Consider the following 19019-nt stretch of genomic DNA (forward strand, 5'->3'; position numbering starts at 1 on the left):
CCAGCAATTGCACTGCTGGGGACTTACCCCAAAGATACAGATGCAGTGAAACGCCGGGACACCTGCACCCCGATGTTTCTTTTTTCTTTTTTTTTTTTTTAAAGTCTTTTTTTTTTTTTTTAATTTTTTTATTTATGATAGTAACAGAGAGAGAGAGAGAGGCAGAGACACAGGCGGAGGGAGAACCAGGCTCCATGCACCGAGAGCCCGACGTGGGATTCGATCCCGGGTGTCCAGGATCGCGCCCTGGTCCAAAGGCAGGCGCCAAACCACTGCACCACCCAGGGATCCCCACCCCGATGTTTCTAGCAGCAATGTCCACAGTAGCCACACTGTGGAAGGAGCTTCGGTGTCCATCGAAAGATGATGTATAAAGAAGCTGTGGTCTATGTATACACTGGAATATTCCTCAGCCATTAGAAACGACAAATACCCACCATTTGCTTCAACGTGGATGGACCTGGAGGGTATGATGCTGAGTGAAGTAAGTCAATCGGAGAAGGACAAACATTATATGGTCTCATTCATTTGGGGAATATAAATAATAGTGAAAGGGAATATAGGGGAAGGGAGAAGAAATGTGTGGGAAATATCAGAAAGGGAGACGGAACATAAAGACTCCTAACTAGGGATCCCTGGGTGGCGCAGCGGTTTGGCGCCTGCCTTTGGCCCAGGGCGCGATCCTGGAGACCCGGGATTGAATCCCACATCGGGCTCCCGGTGCATGGAGCCTGCTTCTCCCTCTGCTTGTCCCTCTGCCTCTCTCTGTCTCTCTGTGTGACTATCATAAAAAAAAAAAAAGACTCCTAACTCTGGGAAACGAACTAGGGGTGGTGGAAGGGGAGGAGGGCGGGGGTGGGGGTGAGTGGGTGATGGGCACTGAGGGGACTCTTGACGGGATGAGCACTGGGTGTTATTCTGTGTTGGTAAATTGAACAGCAATAAAAAAAAAAGGAAAGTTCTCTGGCCGTTTTTCTCAAAATGTTAAAAATAGGTATCATGTGACCCAGAGATCCCAGCCCTAGATGGAAGGGAAATGAAAATCTGTACAGGGGGCAGCCCGGGAGGCCCAGCGGTTTAGCACCGCCTTCAGCCCGGGCCTGATCCTGGAGACCCAAGTTCGAGTCCCACGTCGGGCTCCCTGCTGCTTCTCCCTCTGCCTGTGTTTCTGCTTCTCTCTCTGTGTGCGTCTGATGAATAAATAAAATCTTTGCGAATAAAAAAAGAAAGTCTGTACGCAAATGTCCCTAACAGCATCATTCACAGCAGGGAGAAGATAGACGCCCCCAGATGCGCAGCAGCCCCTGAACGCCCCCTGAATGTGGTATGTTCATGCAGGGGAATATTATTTGGCCCTAAAAAGAAACAAAGCTCGATCTACGCTGCAACAGCATGAGCCTCGGAGGCACCGCGGCCCAGGGAAGGGACGCAGACAGCAGCGACACGCGCGGAATGCGTGGGTCTACGGGCATGACGTGCGCAGAACAAGGACATCCAGAGTCCGAAAGTAGCTTACGGGGAGGGGGGGGTGCGGTGACTGCTGGGAGTCCGGGGGTCCCCCCCGGGGGGGGGGCGATGTCCTCGAATTTGGCGGCGCGATGGTGGCCCGAGCCTGTAGATATGCTGCAGGTCATCGAGCGTCTCGCTTTCAACAAGTGACTCGTGTGACAGGTGCTACTTGGAAGGCCCAGGGCAGGGCGGCCGCCCCCGTCCCCGCCGCGCCTGGCGGCACCACGCGAGCAGGCTCCGCGCCGCCCGGCCTCGCGCCTCCCAGGCCCCGGGGGCGGCCGCTCCCGCAGCAGGTGGCCGGGCCGCGCCTCGGGCGCCGGGCGGGGCGGGGCGTGTGCGCGGCGGCGCCAGCGCGCGGGGCCGAGGGGGTGTGGCGGGGCGCGCGGGCCGGGGGCGCGGGGGGCGGGGCGGAGAGGCGCGGCCGCGGCCATTGTGCGGGGGGGCGGGGGCGGGGGCGGCGCGCCTCCGGGCCCCCCGCCCGCCCGCCGGCCTCCCCGGGCGCCCCCGCGCGGCGCGGTGGTACGGTCCGGGCTTAAAAGGCCCCGGCGGCCGCGGGCCTGCCCAGTGTGTGGGCGGCGGCGGGGGCGCGCGCGGGGCGCGGCGGCGGGGGCGCGCGCGCGGGGCCGCGGTGGGGCTCGGGGGCGCGTCCACGTGGCTGGCGGGCGGCCACCCGGAGCCGCGGCGGCGGAGGGACGGGCAGGTAGGTGGCCCCCGCGCCCCGCCGCCCGCGCGCGGCCAGGCGGCTCAGCGGCCCGGGGCTCGGCCTCGGGGGTCGGGCCCTGCCCGTGGGGCGCCGCGGGCGCCGGCCTCGCCGTTCCTTCGGCCCAGCGCCCCGAGGACGGCCGGTCCGAGCCCGGCTCCCTGCCCCATGGGGACCCTTTGTGGCCGAGGAGCGGCCCCTGCAAGGACTGCGGCGGCGCCTGCGCCCACTCGGCACTCGGGGCCCGGCCGAGGGCGCCCCTGCGCGGGCAGGGCTGCGGGCCGCGGCACGGAGGGCGCTGCGGGCGGGCGCTGCAGCCGCCTCGGACTCGGGCCGCCCCCTCGGGCTCCCGCTTACAGGTGGACGTTGGGCCGGGGGTGCGCAGCCTGCCCCTGCCCCCCTCCCGGCCTGCGTGCGCCTCCATCCCTGCGGGGCGTGCAGGAGGTTGGGGTGCGATGCGGCCCCCTTGCCTTGCGCCCCCTCCCTTCCCTGGCCGTGGCATCGGGGGTCCAGCATGCAGACCCGACAAAAGAGCCCCAGAGAGACGAGCAGCGTGAACCGGACTCTGCGGCCTCGAGCAGGGCCTGTTCCTTGTTCTAGCAAAGGCGTCTCCTGGCTCCTGTCTCCCGGGCCTTGTCCCTTCGCTGCCCTGCGCCCCGAGCGGGTACCTTGGGTGTCCCTGGGGGCTGGCGCGCCGACAGGGTAGCACGAGCCCTGCCCCACCGGCCGCCGCCGCCGCCGCCGGCTCCGCTGCCTTTGCTGCCTGGAGCCGCCGGGAGCTGGGTGTGGCCTGGGGGTGCCGACCTGGCCGAGCTGGGCACCCCGCACACTGGCCCCGGCCCCGGCCCCAAGGCCTCGCTACTTGGGGACCTCGCATGCTCCCCGGGGCGCCCCCCACAGCGCCCCTCCCGCGGCTGCCCCTGGATTTGAGGGAGAGGCGCTCGGCTGCCGGGGCCATCTGGCTGCTGCGCCTGAGCAGAGGCTGACTCTGTGTCTAGGCGCGTGGCTGTGGGGACAGGCACAGCTCGGCTTTGTGTGGCGGTGCGTAGGCCACACAGCAGGCCCCGGGACGGCCAGCTCACGGAGGCCCCGGGGCGGCGAGGGGACGTGCTGGCGCTGGGGCCGCCCCGGACCCGCGTGCCTCACACCTCGGGCCTGGGTCTCCCGGTGGCAGTGCCACTCTGCAGTGCTGCCCCCCCCCAACACACACACTCGTGATGGTTCACTCTCTGCCTTTCCCCTTCCCCCCGACTTGGGCGTGGGGTGGCTCTGTGGCCCGGGGCGCGCCCACCACGGCTCTGCTGTGTGGCCGGCCACCGCCGCCTCCGGGCTGTGCTGTTTGGGGTCTCGTTCTGGGCGGGCCTCCCGCCTGGCCCTCCCCAGCATCTGGCTCTGCTGCCCCCTTGGGTGTGGCCCGGCTGAGGGGAGGCCTCCTGGCTCCCTTCCAGCGGGGGCCGGGGGATGATTGATGGCCCGCAAGCCTGCCTGCGCCCGCGGCTCACTCCTGCGCCCTGCGGAGGCCCGTCCCGCCCGCCGCGGTCACCATCTGGGACTCTGGTCTGGGGGCGGACGAGTGGCCCCACCGCCCGCGGCCCGGGGCGCGCCCGCTGGGGGCCGCTGATTGGCACTTGCTTTCTGCCCGACAGGCCGGTGCCCGGCGCAGCTGCCGGCCATGCCTGCTGCCTGCCTCCTCCTGCTGGTGCTCCCTGCCGTGGCGGGGGCCGTGGGCAGCAGCAGGCCCTTCCCTGCCTTCTTGGTGACAGACACTACGCTCACCCACCTGGCCGTGCACCGGGTCACCGGGGAGGTGTTCGTGGGTGCAGTGAACCGCGTCTTCAAGCTGGCCCCCAACCTGACCGAGCTGCGGGCCCACGTCACGGGGCCCGTGGAGGACAATGCCCGCTGCTACCCGCCCCCCAGCATGCGCGTGTGTGCCCACCGCCTGGCACCTGTGGACAACGTGAACAAGCTGCTGCTCATTGACTACGCGGCCCGCCGCCTGGTGGCCTGCGGCAGCATCTGGCAGGGCATCTGCCAGTTCCTGCGCCTCGATGACCTCTTCAAGCTGGGGGAGCCCCACCACCGCAAGGAACACTACCTGTCAGGGGCTCAGGAGCCGGACTCCATGGCCGGCGTCATTGTGGAGCAGGGCCAGGGGCCCAGCAAGCTGTTCGTGGGCACGGCCGTGGACGGCAAGTCGGAGTACTTCCCCACCCTCAGCTCCCGCAAGCTCATCAGCGACGAGGACAGCGCCGACATGTTCAGTCTGGTGGGTGAGCCCGCGCCCCCGCACTCCCGGCGCCGGCAGGCCCCCTGCCCCGCCGTCGGCGGCACGGCCAGGGTGTAGGATGGGGCCGCGCACCCTCTGTGGCCTTCCTGGCCCGGGCTCCCGCGACCGTCTGGGTGGGGGGGGTCGCGGAGGGAGCCCCGGGCGGCGGGGCCGTGTTGTGGGAGCGGGGCTGGAGTGGGGCCGTGGGGGCCGCGAGGCCAGGCTTTGGGAGCCCATGCTCTCGTCACCCTGCTCCCCAGGTGTACCAGGACGAGTTTGTCTCCTCGCAGATCAAGATCCCCTCGGACACGCTGTCCTTGTACCCCGCCTTCGACATCTACTACATCTACGGCTTCGTGAGCGCCTCCTTCGTGTACTTCCTGACGCTGCAGCTGGACACGCAGCAGACGCTGCTGGACACGGCGGGCGAGAAGTTCTTCACGTCCAAGATCGTGCGCATGTGCGCTGGGGACTCGGAGTTCTACTCTTACGTCGAGTTCCCCATCGGCTGCTCCTGGCGGGGCGTGGAATACCGCCTGGTGCAGAGTGCCCACCTGGCCAAGCCCGGCGTGCTGCTGGCCCAGGACCTGGGGGTGCCGCCCGACGAGGACGTCCTCTTCACCGTCTTCTCTCAGGGCCAGAAGAACCGGGCCAGCCCGCCGCGGCAGACCATCCTCTGCCTCTTTACCCTCAGCAACATCAACGCGCACATCCGGCGCCGCATCCAGTCCTGCTACCGCGGGGAAGGCACGCTGGCCCTGCCCTGGCTGCTGAACAAGGAGCTGCCCTGCATCAACACTGTGAGCGCGCCCTCGCCCCTGGCCGCGGCCCCCCTGGCTGCTGTGCAGCCTCCCGCCCCCGCAGCTCCCGCCTCGCTGGTCCTTCCTTCCCCGCCTGCGGCCTACCCCGGCCCCTCCTGTGCGCGGCCCGGCCCGGCCGGCGGCTCCCGCTCCCGCTCCCAGGCAGCCCCGTCTTGCAGGCCTCGGAGCTGGGCCTGGGGCCGCCTGCCGCGCCCCCTCCCCTCCCCGCTCCTGCTCCTCAGCCCCTGCCTTCCCGCGAGGTCCCAGGGCGAGCAGTTGGTCTTGGCTGCCGGGAAGCCAGTTCCGCATCCCGCTTCCTTCCAGAATATGGGGTCTCGTGGCCTCGGTCCAGCTGGTGCCCCCAAGCTCTGACTCTCACTCTATCCCTCCTATTTCACCAGCCCATGCAGATAAATGGAAACTTCTGCGGGCTGGTGTTGAACCAGCCCCTGGGTGGCCTGCATGTGATCGAGGGGCTGCCCCTGCTGGCCGACAGCAGTGACGGCATGGCCAGCGTGGCTGCCTACACCTACCGCCAGCACTCCGTGGTCTTCATCGGCACTCGCAACGGCAGTCTGAAGAAGGTAGGCCGGGGCTCGGGCAGGATCGAGCACTGCGAGGCCCTGAAGGGGACACGGCCCACGGGGGAAGGCGGACTTCCAGGCCGGGCCCTGGAGACCCGGCCACGCTGCACGGCGGCTCCTCAGCCGTCCGCACTCACCAGCACCAGTGCCCGCCGTGGCCTCAGTTGCCGGCTGTGTGACAGCCCAGACCCGTCTCAGGGTGTCCCTGTTAAGCGAGCAGGGCCCTGGCTGAGCCATCATTGCCGAGTCCTCAGTTGCATGAACGAGGAAGAAGTTTGGACGCAATCCGCTATGTGCTCTTGTCCCCTCACGGACACCGGGGCCGCTTCCATTCCGGGGCAGAGGGTAGCGGGGAAGGGAGAGACGCACGGGAGCTCCAGTGTCCAGCTCTGAAGGGAAGGAGTCAGGACGGCCTCCACGTGCTCACCCACTGGCTCACTGGGCAGCTATGGAGCTGCCCCCCTGAGGTCTGAGAATGGCGGGGGGCAGGGGCAGGTTTGTAAAGGGAGCTGCTGGGTTCTTGGGGGCCTGGTCTGTTCCCCTCTCGGGCCCTCGCTGGGAGGCATCGTTCCCAAACCACACGCTGCTCCCCCTCTACAGTGTGCCTCTCCGTGCTTTCAGCAAGCTCGCAGGGCCGGGCAGCCCTCACCGCTCTCTTGTTCCAGGACGGTGTCATCCCCCTAAAAAGCCCTCCTCCTGGAGCACTCATCCCTCTCCCCTCAGCGTAGGCGACATTAATCTCCCCGTCTCTCTTTCTTGGGGGCCTCTTTGAGTAGCTGAGTCACCTTCAACAGTCTCCAGGGTGGCCTTCGGACCCTCCTTTCCCTGCCTGTGGGGGCCTGGGGTAGTGGGCAGGTCGGGTGTCGGGCCCCGCCGGGCCCAGCTTCAGTTTGGTCGAGCCTGGGAAGGCCCCGGCTTGATAAGAGGACTTCCTGAGTGCGTGCAGTGGCACTCTGGCCTCAGGCTGGCGTCTCTTGCGGCCCAGGTCCGGGTTGATGGCTCCCAGTATGCCCACCTCTACGAGACGGTGCCTGTGGTGGATGGCAGCCCCATTCTCCGAGACCTGCTCTTTAGCCCTGACCACCGGCACATCTACCTCCTGAGTGAGAAGCAGGTGGGCCCGTGGCGGGCGGCGGCGGGCGGCAGGGTGGGGGCAGGGTGGGTACTGATGCACCTGTCCCCAGGTGAGCCAGCTCCCGGTGGAGACTTGCGAGCAGTACGCGAGCTGCGCAGCCTGCCTCGGCTCGGGGGACCCCCACTGTGGCTGGTGTGTGCTGCAGCACAGGTGAGGGTGGCGGCAGGGGACCGGTGGGAGGCGGGCTTTGGAGCGGCCCTGCTCTGGGGAGGAGCCAGCGAGGCCGGCTGTTGCTTGGGGGGGCACTGCCTGCCCCCGCCCACGTGCCCGTTCCTCCCAGTCGTGCCCTTGTGGCCTCGTCCGCCTTCCCCTTCTGCTTCATCCGACTAATGAGCAGAACCCGCGTCCCCAGTGACGGCCCTTGCACTCCAGGGGATGAGGCCAAAGCGCGCCGTTGCCTGGCACTACGGGCTGGGCCGGGTGTCCCCTCTTCCCTCCAGAGCGCCAGCGCGCCCCTGGCCAGGGCCCTCCGGGGCAGCTGCCTAGCCGGCTCCGGCCCGATCCCACACAGGTGCTGCCGCCAAGGGGCTTGTCCGGGCGCCTCCGCCCCCCACGGCTTTGCCGAGGAGCTGAGCAAGTGTGTCCAGGTGCGGGTCCGGCCCAACAACGTTTCGGTGACATCCCCCGGGGTGCAGGTGAGTGGCGTGGTGGGCGGGCTGCGGCGGGGCGCACGGGGGCGCCTCCTGCCCTGACTCGTGTGCCTCCCCCAGCTGACGCTGGCCATGCGCAACGTGCCAGACCTCAGCGCCGGTGTGAGCTGTGCCTTTGAGGAGGCGACGCCGAGCGAGGCCGTCCTGCTGCCCTCCGGGGAGCTGCAGTGCCCCTCGCCGTCCCCGCAGGAGCTCCGGGCGCTCACCCGGGGGCACGGTCAGTGGGCTGGGGCTCTCCGGGCTGGGGGCGCCTCTGGTCCCCGGCTTGCTCACCGCCGCCCCTGGGCTCGCCGCAGGGGCCACGCGCACCGTGCGGCTGCGGCTGCTCTCCAGGGAGACTGGCGTGAAGTTCGCCGGCGTGGACTTCGTCCTCTACAACTGCAGCGCGCTCCAGTCGTGAGTCGCGGCCTTTCCCCGCCCTGTCCCCACGTCGCTCTGTCCCCGTCCCTTGCTGCATCCTCGTGCGGGCCTCCGTAGGAGAGAGACTTCTCTGTGACTCGTGAAGCCTCTCCCCCGCAGGTGCATGTCCTGCGTTGGCAGCCCTTACCCCTGCCACTGGTGTAAGTACCGCCACGTGTGTACCAGCCACCCCCACGAGTGCTCCTTCCAGGAGGGCAGGGTCCACAGCCCTGAGGTGAGGCGGGTGCCGGGCGCGAGGGGGCTGGGCTCCGCGGGGGCTGCCCGCTGGCTTTTCTGCCTTTCGTCTCACTGGTTCCTTGGAGCCCCTTGAACCCGGGGCCGGCCCCGCTGGGTCCAGACGGTGGCGGCGGGCATGCGGCTGATGGGCGCATTCTCCCCTCAGGGGTGCCCTGAGATCCTGCCCAGCGGGGACCTCCTGATCCCGGTGGGCGTCATGCAGCCCCTCACCCTGCGGGCCAAGAACCTGCCGCAGCCCCAGTCGGGCCAGAAGAACTACGAGTGCGTGGTCCGGGTGCAGGGGCGCCAGCAGCGGGTGCCCGCCGTGCGCTTCAACAGCAGCAGCGTGCAGTGCCAGAACGCCTCGGTGCGGCCCGGGCCGGGCTGGGGGCGCTGGGGCGGGCGGGGGCTCCGGGGCGCCCCACTCTCCCGCCGGGCGTCGGCGCGCCTTCTCAGGGTCACGCGGTCCCTCTCTCCCAGTACTCCTATGAGGGCGACGAGTACGGTGACACCGAGCTGGACTTCTCTGTGGTCTGGGACGGGGACTTCCCCATCGACAAGCCTGCCACCTTCCGAGGTAAGGGGCGGGATGGTCCTGGGCCGCAGTTGGCCTGAGCTGGCGCCGGGAAGGTGGGAGGGGAGACCCTTCGTCGGGGTCCCAGCGCCCCCGGCTGCCTGCAGCTGCCCCCCCACCAGCGGCGCCCTCTGCCCGCAGCTCTCCTGTATAAGTGCTGGGCGCAGCGGCCCAGCTGCGGCCTCTGCCTCAAGGCCGACCCTCGCTTCAACTGCGGCTGGTGCGTCTCGGAGCACAGGTGCCAGCTGCGGGCCCACTGCCCGGCGCCCAAGACCAACTGGATGCACCCGAGCCAGAAGGGCACCCGCTGCAGCCACCCCCGCATCGCCCAGGTCGGCCGCCCTCGCCCCCGGTCTGTCTGCCGGGCGCCCGCGACTCTGGCCTCACCCTCTCGCCTCTCCTGCTCTGCAGATCCACCCGCTCATGGGCCCCAAGGAGGGAGGCACGCGGGTCACCATCGTGGGCGAGAACCTGGGCCTCAGCTACCGCGAGGTGGGCCTGCGGGTGGCAGGCGTGCGCTGCAACTCCATCCCCTCTGAGTACGTCAGCGCCGAGAGGTGAGTGCGGCCATGCGGGTGCCTGGGCCCCGGGCCACCCGCGCCCGCCCTCACCGTCTCCGATCGACCCCTAGGATCGTGTGTGAGATGGAGGAGTCGCTGGTGCCCAGCCCGCCGCCAGGGCCTGCGGAGCTCTGTGTGGGCGACTGTTCCGCTGACTTCCGGACGCAGTCCGAGCAGCTCTACAGCTTTGTGGTGCGTGGGCTGCCTGCCCTTTCCGCTGCCCCCCCTTCTGACCCCCCACCCCCATCGGGCTGCCTCCTCCCTCCCCTCAGGGCTGCTTCTCCCACAGACCCCAGCATTTGACCGCGTGAGTCCCAGTCGGGGCCCGGCGTCCGGGGGCACACGGCTCACCATCTCCGGGAGCTCTCTGGATGCCGGCAGCAGGGTCACGGTGACTGTGAGAGATGGCGAGTGCCAGTTTGTGAGGTGGGCAGGGCCCCGTCAGCCCCGGCCTGGGCATTGGGCAGGAGGCCCCGAGGACGGGACAGGTCGTGGGCCCGGGCCGCCTGCCCTGAACGCCCCCCTTGCCCACATAGGAGAGACGCGGAGGCAATCGTGTGTATCTCGCCCGGGTCCACCCTGGGCCCCAGCCAGGCCCCCATCACCCTGGCCATCGACCGCGCCAACATCTCCAGCCCCGGAGTCCTCTACACCTACACCCAGGACCCCACTGTCACTCGCCTTGAGCCTACCTGGAGCATAATCAAGTAAGACCCTAGGAGAGACGGGGAGCCTGGTCAGCATCGGTGGGGGTCAGGGACTGTGGCCCTGATCTCCTGTCCTGGGGCCTTGCCTGGTGACCAGGGCCTTGGGCGCTGAGTTACACATCCGGTGAGCCCGAGCCCTCATCGCCAGAGGGGACAGAGTCCTCCCAACAACACAGCCCCTGGCGTTCACCTCGCACCCTACGTGGAGGGGCCTTGGGCTCCCCAGCAGCCTTGATAACCTTCCAGAGCCAGCTTGGGGGCAGTTGCGGGGGACAGGGGGACATAGTTGGGGAGGGGGCCTCAGGCTCCCCTCCCTAACTGTCCCCAGTGGAAGCACTGCCATCACCGTGAGCGGGACCCACCTGCTGACAGTCCAGGAGCCCCGGGTCCGGGCCAAGTACCGGGGCATCGAGACCACCAACGTGAGTACCAGTGGCCCACACCCTGCCCTGCCCGCCCCCCGCCCTGCCCCTGCCCCCTGTGCCCTCACGTGCCAGGCTGCTCGCCCTCGTTCCCGCAGACGTGCCAGGTGATCAACGACACTGCCATGCTCTGTAAGGCCCCTGGCATCTTCCTGGGGCGGCCCCAGCCCCAGGCCCAGGGTGAACACCCGGACGAGTTTGGCTTCCTGCTGGATCACGTGCAGACGGCCCGCTCCCTGAACCGGTCCTCCTTTACCTACTACCCTGACCCCAGCTTTGAGCCACTCGGGCCCTCTGGTGTCCTGGACGTCAAGCCTGGCTCCCACGTAGTGTTGAAGGTACGAGTGGGGCACAGAGACCGGGAGAGGCAGGGGGGTGGGCGCCCCCGGCTGACCGTGTCCCCCACCCGCAGGGCAAGAATCTGATCCCCGCGGCAGCTGGCAGTTCCCGCCTCAACTACACGGTGCTGATCGGGGGCCAGCCCTGCGCGCTCACCGTCTCCGACACGCAGCTCCTGTGCGACTCACCGAGCCAGACGGGTCGGCAGCCTGTCATGGTGGGTGGGGTGGGGAGGCCGCGGGGAGGGCACGGGGGCCGGGGAGGCCGGCAGGGGCGTGTGGGGAGGGCCTGGGGCCCGGGGAGGCCGGCAGGGGCGTGCGGGGGGTGGCCCAGGGCCCCGGGGAGGCCGGCAGGGGCGCGTGGGGAGGGCCTGGGGCCCGGGGAGGCCGGCAGGGGCGTGCGGGGGTTGGCCCAGGGCCCCGGGGAGGCCGACAGGGGCATGGCGGGGAGGGCCCGGGTCCCGGGGAGGCCGGCAGGGGCGCGTGGGGAGGGCCTGGGGCCCGGGGAGGCCGGCAGGGGCGTGCGGGGGGTGGCCCAGGGCCCCGGGGAGGCCGGCAGGGGTGCGGCGGGGAGGGCCTGGGTCCCGGGGAGGCCGGCAGGGGCGCGTGGGGAGGGCCTGGGGCCCGGGGAGGCCGGCAGGGGCGTGCAGGGGGTGGCCCAGGGCCCCGGGGAGGCCGGCAGGGGCGCGGCGGGGAGGGCCCGGGCCCCGGGGAGGCGGGCTCACGGCGAGCGCGGCGTGCAGGTGCTGGTAGGCGGCCTGGAGTTCTGGCTGGGAACCCTGCACATCACGGCGGACCGGGCGCTGACCCTGCCGGCCACGGTGGGCCTGGCGGCGGGCGGCGGGCTCCTGCTGCTGGCCATCGCCGCCGTGCTGGTGGCCTATAAGCGGAAGACGCAGGATGCCGACCGCACGCTCAAGCGGCTTCAGCTCCAGATGGACAACCTGGAGTCCCGCGTGGCTCTGGAATGCAAGGAAGGTGCCTGGCACAGGGGAGGGTGCAGGGCAGGGGGCCCGGGGCCCCGTCCTGCTCTGCTCACTCTCCCTCCTTGCCCCTCCTTGCCCCTCCACAGCCTTTGCTGAGCTGCAGACGGATATCCACGAGCTGACAAGCCACATGGACGGGGTGCAGATCCCTTTCCTGGACTACCGGACGTACGCCGTGCGCGTGCTCTTCCCGGGCATCGAGGCCCATCCGGTGCTCAAGGAGCTGGATGTGAGTCCCTGCCCTGCCCGCCCCTGCCCCGTCCCCCGTCCCCCGGGGCCGGCCCGCTGTCTGAGACCCGCCGACCCTCCCAGACGCCCCCCAACGTCGAGAAGGCCCTGCGCCTCTTCGGGCAGCTGCTGCACAGCCGCGCCTTCGTGCTCACCTTCATCCACACGCTGGAGGCCCAGAGCAGCTTCTCCATGCGGGACCGCGGCACCGTGGCCTCGCTCACCATGGTGGTCCTGCAGAGTCGCCTCGATTACGCCACCGGGCTGCTCAAGCAGCTGCTGGCCGACCTCATAGAGAAAAACCTGCAGAGCAAGAACCACCCGAAGTTGCTGCTGCGCAGGTACCGCGAGGCCCGGCCCCGCCCCCCGCCGCCCCCACCCCTGCCAGAGCACATCCCGCCTGGGCCCCTGCTCTGCCCGCGGGCCCAGCGCCCTTTCTGCCCTAGGACCGAGTCGGTGGCCGAGAAGATGCTTACCAACTGGTTCACGTTCCTGCTGCACAAGTTTCTGAAGGTACGTTGGGGGCGGCGGGTAGAGGGTCAGAGGGGGTGGGGGGAAGCCGCAAGCTGTGTGCCCGACCTCGACCCCCACCCCGACCCCCACCCACGCCACAGGAGTGCGCCGGGGAGCCGCTTTTCCTGCTCTACTGCGCCATCAAGCAGCAGATGGAGAAGGGCCCCATCGACGCCATCACGGGCGAGGCCCGCTACTCCCTGAGCGAGGATAAGCTCATTCGGCAGCAGATCGACTATAAGACGCTGGTGAGTGGGGGGCCAGGTGGGCAGGGCTCCAGGCACGGGGGGAAGTTCCGCCCGGGCCCCAGCCTGTGCTCCCCTCCCGCTCAGACCCTGCACTGCGTGTTCCCGGAGGGCGAGAGCACCGCGCAGGTCCCAGTGAAGGTGCTCAACTGTGACAGCATCACCCAAGCCAAAGATAAGCTGCTGGACGCTGTGTACAAGGGCCTCCCGTACTCCCAGCGCCCCAAAGCCGAGGACATGGACCTAGGTGACCTGCCCTTGCCTCCTGGTCCCCCCCCCTGCAGCCATATGACATTGTCGGGCCTTCACACCCCCACTCGGGTCTGTCCTGTGAGGGGAGCGGGTCCAGGGACCGGGGACCCTGAGCTGCACCTCAAGGGCTGTCTGTGGCCTGCAGAGTGGCGTCAGGGTCGCATGGCCCGCATCATCCTGCAGGACGAAGATGTCACCACCAAGATCGAGTGTGACTGGAAGAGGGTCAACTCGTTGGCCCACTACCAGGTGAGGGGCTGGGGGCCTTCCTCCACCTGGGAGCCATGGCCCTGCCCTGAGGACACAGGAGCTGGGGCCCCGCTCCTCCCTCATCTTGCCCCTGCATTCACGGTCCCTCCTCGGGGACCCTCGGGTGCCTCCCCACATGTGCACCCCTGGGCGTTTGGCTCAGGCCCCTAGGCCTCTTAGCCTCCCGCACTGCTTCCCTCTGTCTCTGGGGCTTGCAGGTGACAGACGGCTCCTTGGTGGCGCTGGTGCCCAAACAGGTGTCCGCCTATAACATGGCCAACTCCTTCACCTTTACACGCTCGCTCAGCCGCTACGGTACGTGCCTCTGGTGTGCTGCCTTTGCCAGGCCCGTGCCCCTTGAGGCCGCGTCACCCGTCATGGGGAGCCCCCTCTCCGAACGGTGGGCTGGCGCCTGGGGGTGCTCGCAGAGCGTAGAGGCAGGGAGGGAGGGCCAGTGAGAGCGGGCAGGTTCCCCTCGGCCTGCTGGGCTCCTGGAGCAGAGTGGGGCAAGAGCTGAGGTCGTGGCCGCCGGGACCCCACTGGCCTGAGCGGCGCGCTGTTCCCCGCCCCAGAGAGCTTGCTGCGCACGGCCAGCAGCCCCGACAGCCTCCGTTCTCGGGCACCCATGATCACGCCCGACCAGGAAACGGGCACCAAGCTGTGGCACCTGGTGAAGAACCACGACCACGCCGACCACCGCGAGGGGGACCGCGGCAGCAAGATGGTCTCGGAGATCTACCTGACACGGCTGCTGGCCACCAAGGTGTGGGCCCACCCCGGGCCGCCCTGGCCTCGGCCCCGCGGGTGGCCCGGCCCGGGGGGAGGCCACGGTCGGTCAGACCAGCGGGCGGCTCTGAGGGCCTCGGGAACTCCCAGCCGGGCTCGAGGCGGTCCCTGCAGGGGAGCCCTGCGTCCCCCGTGCGCTGCGGGGACTGCCCGCCGGGCGCCCTCACGGCCTGCGCTCTTGCTGAGCCCCCGCAGGGCACGCTGCAGAAGTTTGTGGATGACCTCTTTGAGACGGTGTTCAGCACGGCGCACCGCGGCTCGGCCCTGCCCCTGGCCATCAAGTACATGTTCGACTTCCTGGACGAGCAGGCCGACCAGCGGCAGATCAGTGACCCCGACGTGCGCCACACCTGGAAGAGCAACTGGTACTGCCCGGTGCTGGGCCGCTGCTGGGGGACGGGTGGCTGGAGGAGACCAGTGCTTTGGCGGCACTCGGGGACCGTGGGGGTAGGGCGGCTGACCGGGGCTGGAGTGGGCATCCGGGTGGGAGGGGACGTGCGTCAGTGTTGGCACAGGCGGCGAGGAGTGAGCGTGACACCAGACGTGGGCTCTGTGGGGCACGTGGGACGCTGGTAGCGGGGCCAGCACGGGGCAGAGGTGCTGTGGCGGCTGTGGCGGAGGGGGACTGCAGCGACGCAGAAGGCTGGAGGTCCGGCGGACGCTGAAACACAAGCCCGCTGACGTCAGTGTGTCACCCTGGCTGCCCGTGGGCAAGACGTGCCCGGGCCAGCCAGGAAGCCGAGAAGGGAGCGGTGACGGGAGGGCGCGTCGGGGGCTTCTTCCTCTGTGCAGCCTGCCCCTGCGCTTCTGGGTGAACGTGATCAAGAACCCGCAGTTCGTGTTCGACATCCACAAGAGCAGCATCACGGACGCCTGCTTGTCTGTGGTGGCCCAGACGTTCATGGACTCCTGCTCCACGTCGGAGCACCGCCTGGGCAAGGACTCGCCATCCAACAAGCTGCTCTACGCCAAGGACATCCCCAACTACAAGAGCTGGGTGGAGAGGTGCGCCCTGCCCTGCGGCCCCGGCTGGGTGGGGGAGCGGGGCCAGGCCGCCCGGGGAACCCGCTCCGCACCCCCTCCCCCGGGCTGGGTCCGCTTGAGGAGACCGGCCCAGGACTGGCCTGGCAGCCAGGGCAGGGGCCTGGGCGCACCTGCCTCTGTGACGTCTCAGGGTTCCGGCAGGTACTACCGGGACATCGCGAAGATGGCATCCATCAGCGACCAGGACATGGACGCCTACCTGGTGGAGCAGTCCCGTCTCCACGCCAGTGACTTCAACATCCTAAGCGCGCTCAGCGAACTCTACTTCTACGTCACCAAGTACCGCCAGGAGGTGCGTGCCGGGCCCTGAGGCGACACAGTTGGTGGCAAAGGCGGGGCCTTTGGTGGGCTCAGCGAGGGTGAAGGGCGCTGCAGGGTGCTGGAGGGGACGGGGGGGGGGGGGGGACACGCAGCCCAGCTCTTAGATTGCTCCCGACGCCTCGCCCAACCGGCCCCCGGCTTTCCAGGGATGCTGGGGTTTGAGGGGCCTAGGCGACAAGCCGCTGGGCAGGGAACGGAGCTGTGGTTGGTGGAAGGGCAGGTGCAGGGGTCGGATGGGCTGACGGGTGCGCTGGGGGGGGCCGGGGGAGAGGCCGCAGGGTCGGCGGGCCGAGCCCTAGAGGGCCCCCGGGTGTGTGGCGCACACGTGTGCACTGGAGGATGAGGACCTGCGAGCCCGGCCTGGCCTTGGCAGCCCCGAGCCCCCCCAGCTCCCCCCGGGCTGAGAGCAGGGGCAGAGGGAGAAAGCCCCATGCAGCCGGCGCCGGAACCCTGGGACACTCCAGAGGGGGCGGCGGAGCGGGCAGGGGCGGGGGGGAACCCCGAGAGGGCTGGGGGGCTCCCTGGCACGGGAATGAGCTCCCGTCGCCCCCGGAGGGAGGCGGTCAGGAAGCCGGGGCGCGGGACGGCGCGGGGGCCACTGATGGTCGAACGCCAGGAGGCCCCGAGCAGGGGCTGCGCCCGGCACAGGACAGGTCGGGGTGCGGGCCGGAGGGCCGTGGGGGGAGGACACGCGGGGCGCGGGGGGAAGGCCCGGGGCCCTCGCCAGCCCGGCTCGCGGCCCCCCCGCAGGTCCTGGCGGCGCTGGACCGGGACGCCGCCTGTCGGAAGCAGAAGCTGCGCCAGAAGCTCGAGCAGATCATCGGGCTGGCGTCGGGCAACGGCTGACGGGGCGGCCCCGGTGACGGAGGGGGCGGCCGGCCCGGCCCGCGGTCCTGGGCGGCCCTGGAGCGGGGCGGCGCCGGCCAACAGCCCCCGGGGACGCGCGGGCCCCTTCCTGAGTGCCTTCCTTCGGGCCCTGCGTGGGGCAGGGGGACGGGACCCAGCCCGGAGCCCCGCGGCAGCAATACCCCCCGCCCCCCGTGTCTGCCCGCCCCCCGCTATTTATACCCCAGCCACCTATTTATTTAATTTATGTCCCTCCGGCCATCTGTGGGCAGCACCGCGGCCTCCCCTGGGTCGGTGGCAGCCTCCCGGCTCCTCCCGAGTGCTCCCCGCTCCCCCTCCTCCTCCTATGGGCCCAACGGGTGGGGGCCTGGCCGGGGGAGCAGCCCTTGGGGTGGGGGTGCAGGGCAGGGGCAGGGTGAGCCCGGGCCCCCCCCGCAGCCTGGCCGCAGGGTCCCCTCCGCGCCCTGGGGGGGGGGGCACCGCGTTCTGAGCACCTGCGGCCCCGGGGGGCTGGCGGGGGGGCCTGAGCGTGTCTGGGGGCCCAGGTGCGCCCTCCCCCCCCCGGCCCCCCTACCTACACCCTCAGCCGCCCTGTTGGGGGGGGCCAAGGCCAAGAGGGGCCGTGCCTTAGGCCTTGGCTCTCCCTCAGAGGAGGAGTCGGGCCGCGCGTCCTGGGCCGCAAACCGGTTCCCTCCTTGTCTCTGGCATGAACTTTGCGTTGTTGCTGTTCGCGGATTGTTCTCCGAATTAAACGTCGGGAACGTGGAGTCGGGGTGTGGCCTCATGCTGGGGGCAGGTTGGGGGAGGTGTCTTGGGGGCAGGTGGGGGGTGTCCTGGGGGCAGGTGCAGGGGTTGGGGGGCGTCGGCCTCTGCATGAACAGGAGGCAGGGTCAGGGGGTGCAGGGTCCGGGATCCAGGTAGGGCGGCCGTGGCCATCCGTGGTCAGCAAAGCCCCGGGGGCTCCCCGTCAGCCTCCCCCACCCCGTCAGCACCCACACCCACCGGCACGGTCCCCCTGGGCCTAGCGCCCCTCGGCTGGGGTGCGGGGTCGTGTCCCCGCTGCTGCCTCGCCTGCCCTCATCCACCCTCTTCTCCGTGCAGCGGATCTGGGGACCTGAGAGGACATCGGGGAGACCTCGTTGGGCTCCATGCCCAGCTCCCCACTGTCCTTGGGGCACCCACACTCCTCCCCGGGGGCGGCTGGGCGGCGTCTCCGTTGGGCCGCACCTGCCTGCTTCCCGCCCGCAGGTCTGCTAACGTCATGGGGGGCGGTGAGCCAGGCGGACCAGGGCACAGAGTTCCTGCAGGAAAGAGCTGGGCCTGGCCTGTGGCAGACGAGGGAGGAGGCCAGTGTGGCCGGGTCACAGGGACCAGGTGGGAGGACGGGAGGAGGCCAGAGGGGCCGGGTCACAGGGACCAGGTGGGAGGACAAGGAGGCGGCCAGAGAAGATGTGGGGGGCGAGGGAGGGTCACATCCAACCGCGTAGGCCACCGGAAGGGCCATGTGCTGCTCTCGGAGGGACAGGGGAGCCCAGGGAGGGTTTGGAGTGCGGAGGTCAGGGGCCTGACCAGTGTCGTGTCCCCAGCAGCTTCTGCAGCCCCGCGGGGGACCCAGGCAACGGGCTGTGGTGGTGGCGGTTTCAAAACTGTGCATTTGCCAAAACTACTAGACTTGGACACCTAAAAGGGGGGAGGTTTACAGGATGGAAATTGAACCTCACTGAGCCGGACTCGGACTTCAAACACAAACGAGAGAGGTGAAGAGAAAGCTGCTTGACCCAGAGTAAGGACTGAAGCCCAGACCAAGGGCAGTGGTCGGATGGCCGCTCTGCAGGCAGGTGGCCTGGGGGGGGGGGTATGTGGGAAGAGACCGCGGAGGCTAAGGAAGATGGTTTTAGAACATTCGCATTGTGAGATCACAGAAACTAAGCCAATGAATGACTAATCGAAGCAATTTTTATCCTTGGGGGGAAAGAAACCCCAAGTGAATAGAAGAGAACCATTTTGGGAGAAGGAAGAGGGGAGGCGAAGTGGGCGGTGGGATAAAAGTGAAATTCTCATCTCTCAAAAAAGTCATAAAAATGATTTTTCAGGGGTGCCTGGGGGGCTCATTCTGTTGAACATCTGACTCTTGGTTTCGGCTCAGGCTGTGATGTCAGGGTCCTGGAATCGAGGCCCACCCACATCGGGCTCTGTGCTGAGTGCAGAGTCTGTTGGAGGGTCTCTCTCTCCCCTTGCCCCTACACTTTGTTCTCTCTTCCTCTAAAATTAATAAAATCTTTAAAAAAGTGATTCTTAAAAAGAAAGCAAGGGAACAAAAGAAACTCTTGCTGAAGCCAGTTCAACTGTTGCCTGCTGTCAGGGGACGGTCTTCATTGTCATTACCATCACGACACCCCCCCCCCCCCCGGCCAAGCGCCTCTGTCTCTCCAGTCTGCAACAGGAGCAGTCTCCTTGGTCCTCAATGACAGACTCTCTGTTCTGTTATATGACGGAACAGGGAACGGATTGACCCTGCCACTTCCTCGAAAGAACCCCCCAAACCAGACACGATAGATGATGCCTGTGAAGAAACCAGGTGTCATGCACAAAGGACAATGGAAGGACTCAGCCCTGCAATTGCCCCAGCTCGGTGTCTGGAGAGGGAGTTTCCCGGTGGAGCCCA

General features: G+C 68.6%; 1 protein-coding gene across 1 annotated transcript; it reads left to right on the plus strand.

The window, feature by feature from the left end:
* The first annotated feature begins 2096 nt into the window (after window positions 1-2096).
* On the plus strand, window positions 2097-16603 carry PLXNA3 (plexin A3). The gene is made up of 33 exons (XM_072744727.1): window positions 2097-2209; window positions 3856-4478; window positions 4739-5278; window positions 5680-5862; window positions 6848-6976; window positions 7047-7147; window positions 7509-7632; window positions 7708-7864; window positions 7944-8043; window positions 8167-8281; window positions 8450-8650; window positions 8764-8860; window positions 8999-9189; window positions 9269-9414; window positions 9489-9609; window positions 9707-9843; window positions 9954-10124; window positions 10453-10546; window positions 10645-10884; window positions 10959-11102; window positions 11628-11862; window positions 11957-12099; window positions 12183-12439; window positions 12545-12611; window positions 12713-12859; window positions 12944-13103; window positions 13254-13357; window positions 13576-13672; window positions 13930-14120; window positions 14339-14508; window positions 14936-15148; window positions 15329-15479; window positions 16259-16603. The coding sequence occupies exons 2-33, from the start codon at window positions 3882-3884 to the stop codon at window positions 16352-16354; spliced, it is 5619 nt and encodes a 1872-aa protein (XP_072600828.1). The 5' UTR covers window positions 2097-2209; window positions 3856-3881; the 3' UTR covers window positions 16355-16603.
* Window positions 16604-19019: the final 2416 nt, after the last annotated feature.

Source organism: Vulpes vulpes, chromosome X, assembly GCF_048418805.1.
Source record: "Vulpes vulpes isolate BD-2025 chromosome X, VulVul3, whole genome shotgun sequence".
Lineage (NCBI taxonomy): Eukaryota > Metazoa > Chordata > Mammalia > Carnivora > Canidae > Vulpes > Vulpes vulpes.

What these genes read in the sequence shown, in the direction of transcription:
- PLXNA3 (XM_072744727.1), top strand. Translation starts at nt 3,882, where the DNA reads ATGCCTGCTGCCTGCCTCCTCCTGCTGGTGCTCCCTGCCGTGGCGGGG. An exon ending in AGCTGCCCTGCATCAACACT is followed by an intron (nt 5,279 to 5,679) that starts GTGAGCGCGCCC and finishes CTATTTCACCAG; the next exon opens with CCCATGCAGATAAATGGAAA. An exon ending in CACACCTGGAAGAGCAACTG is followed by an intron (nt 14,509 to 14,935) that starts GTACTGCCCGGT and finishes TCCTCTGTGCAG; the next exon opens with CCTGCCCCTGCGCTTCTGGG.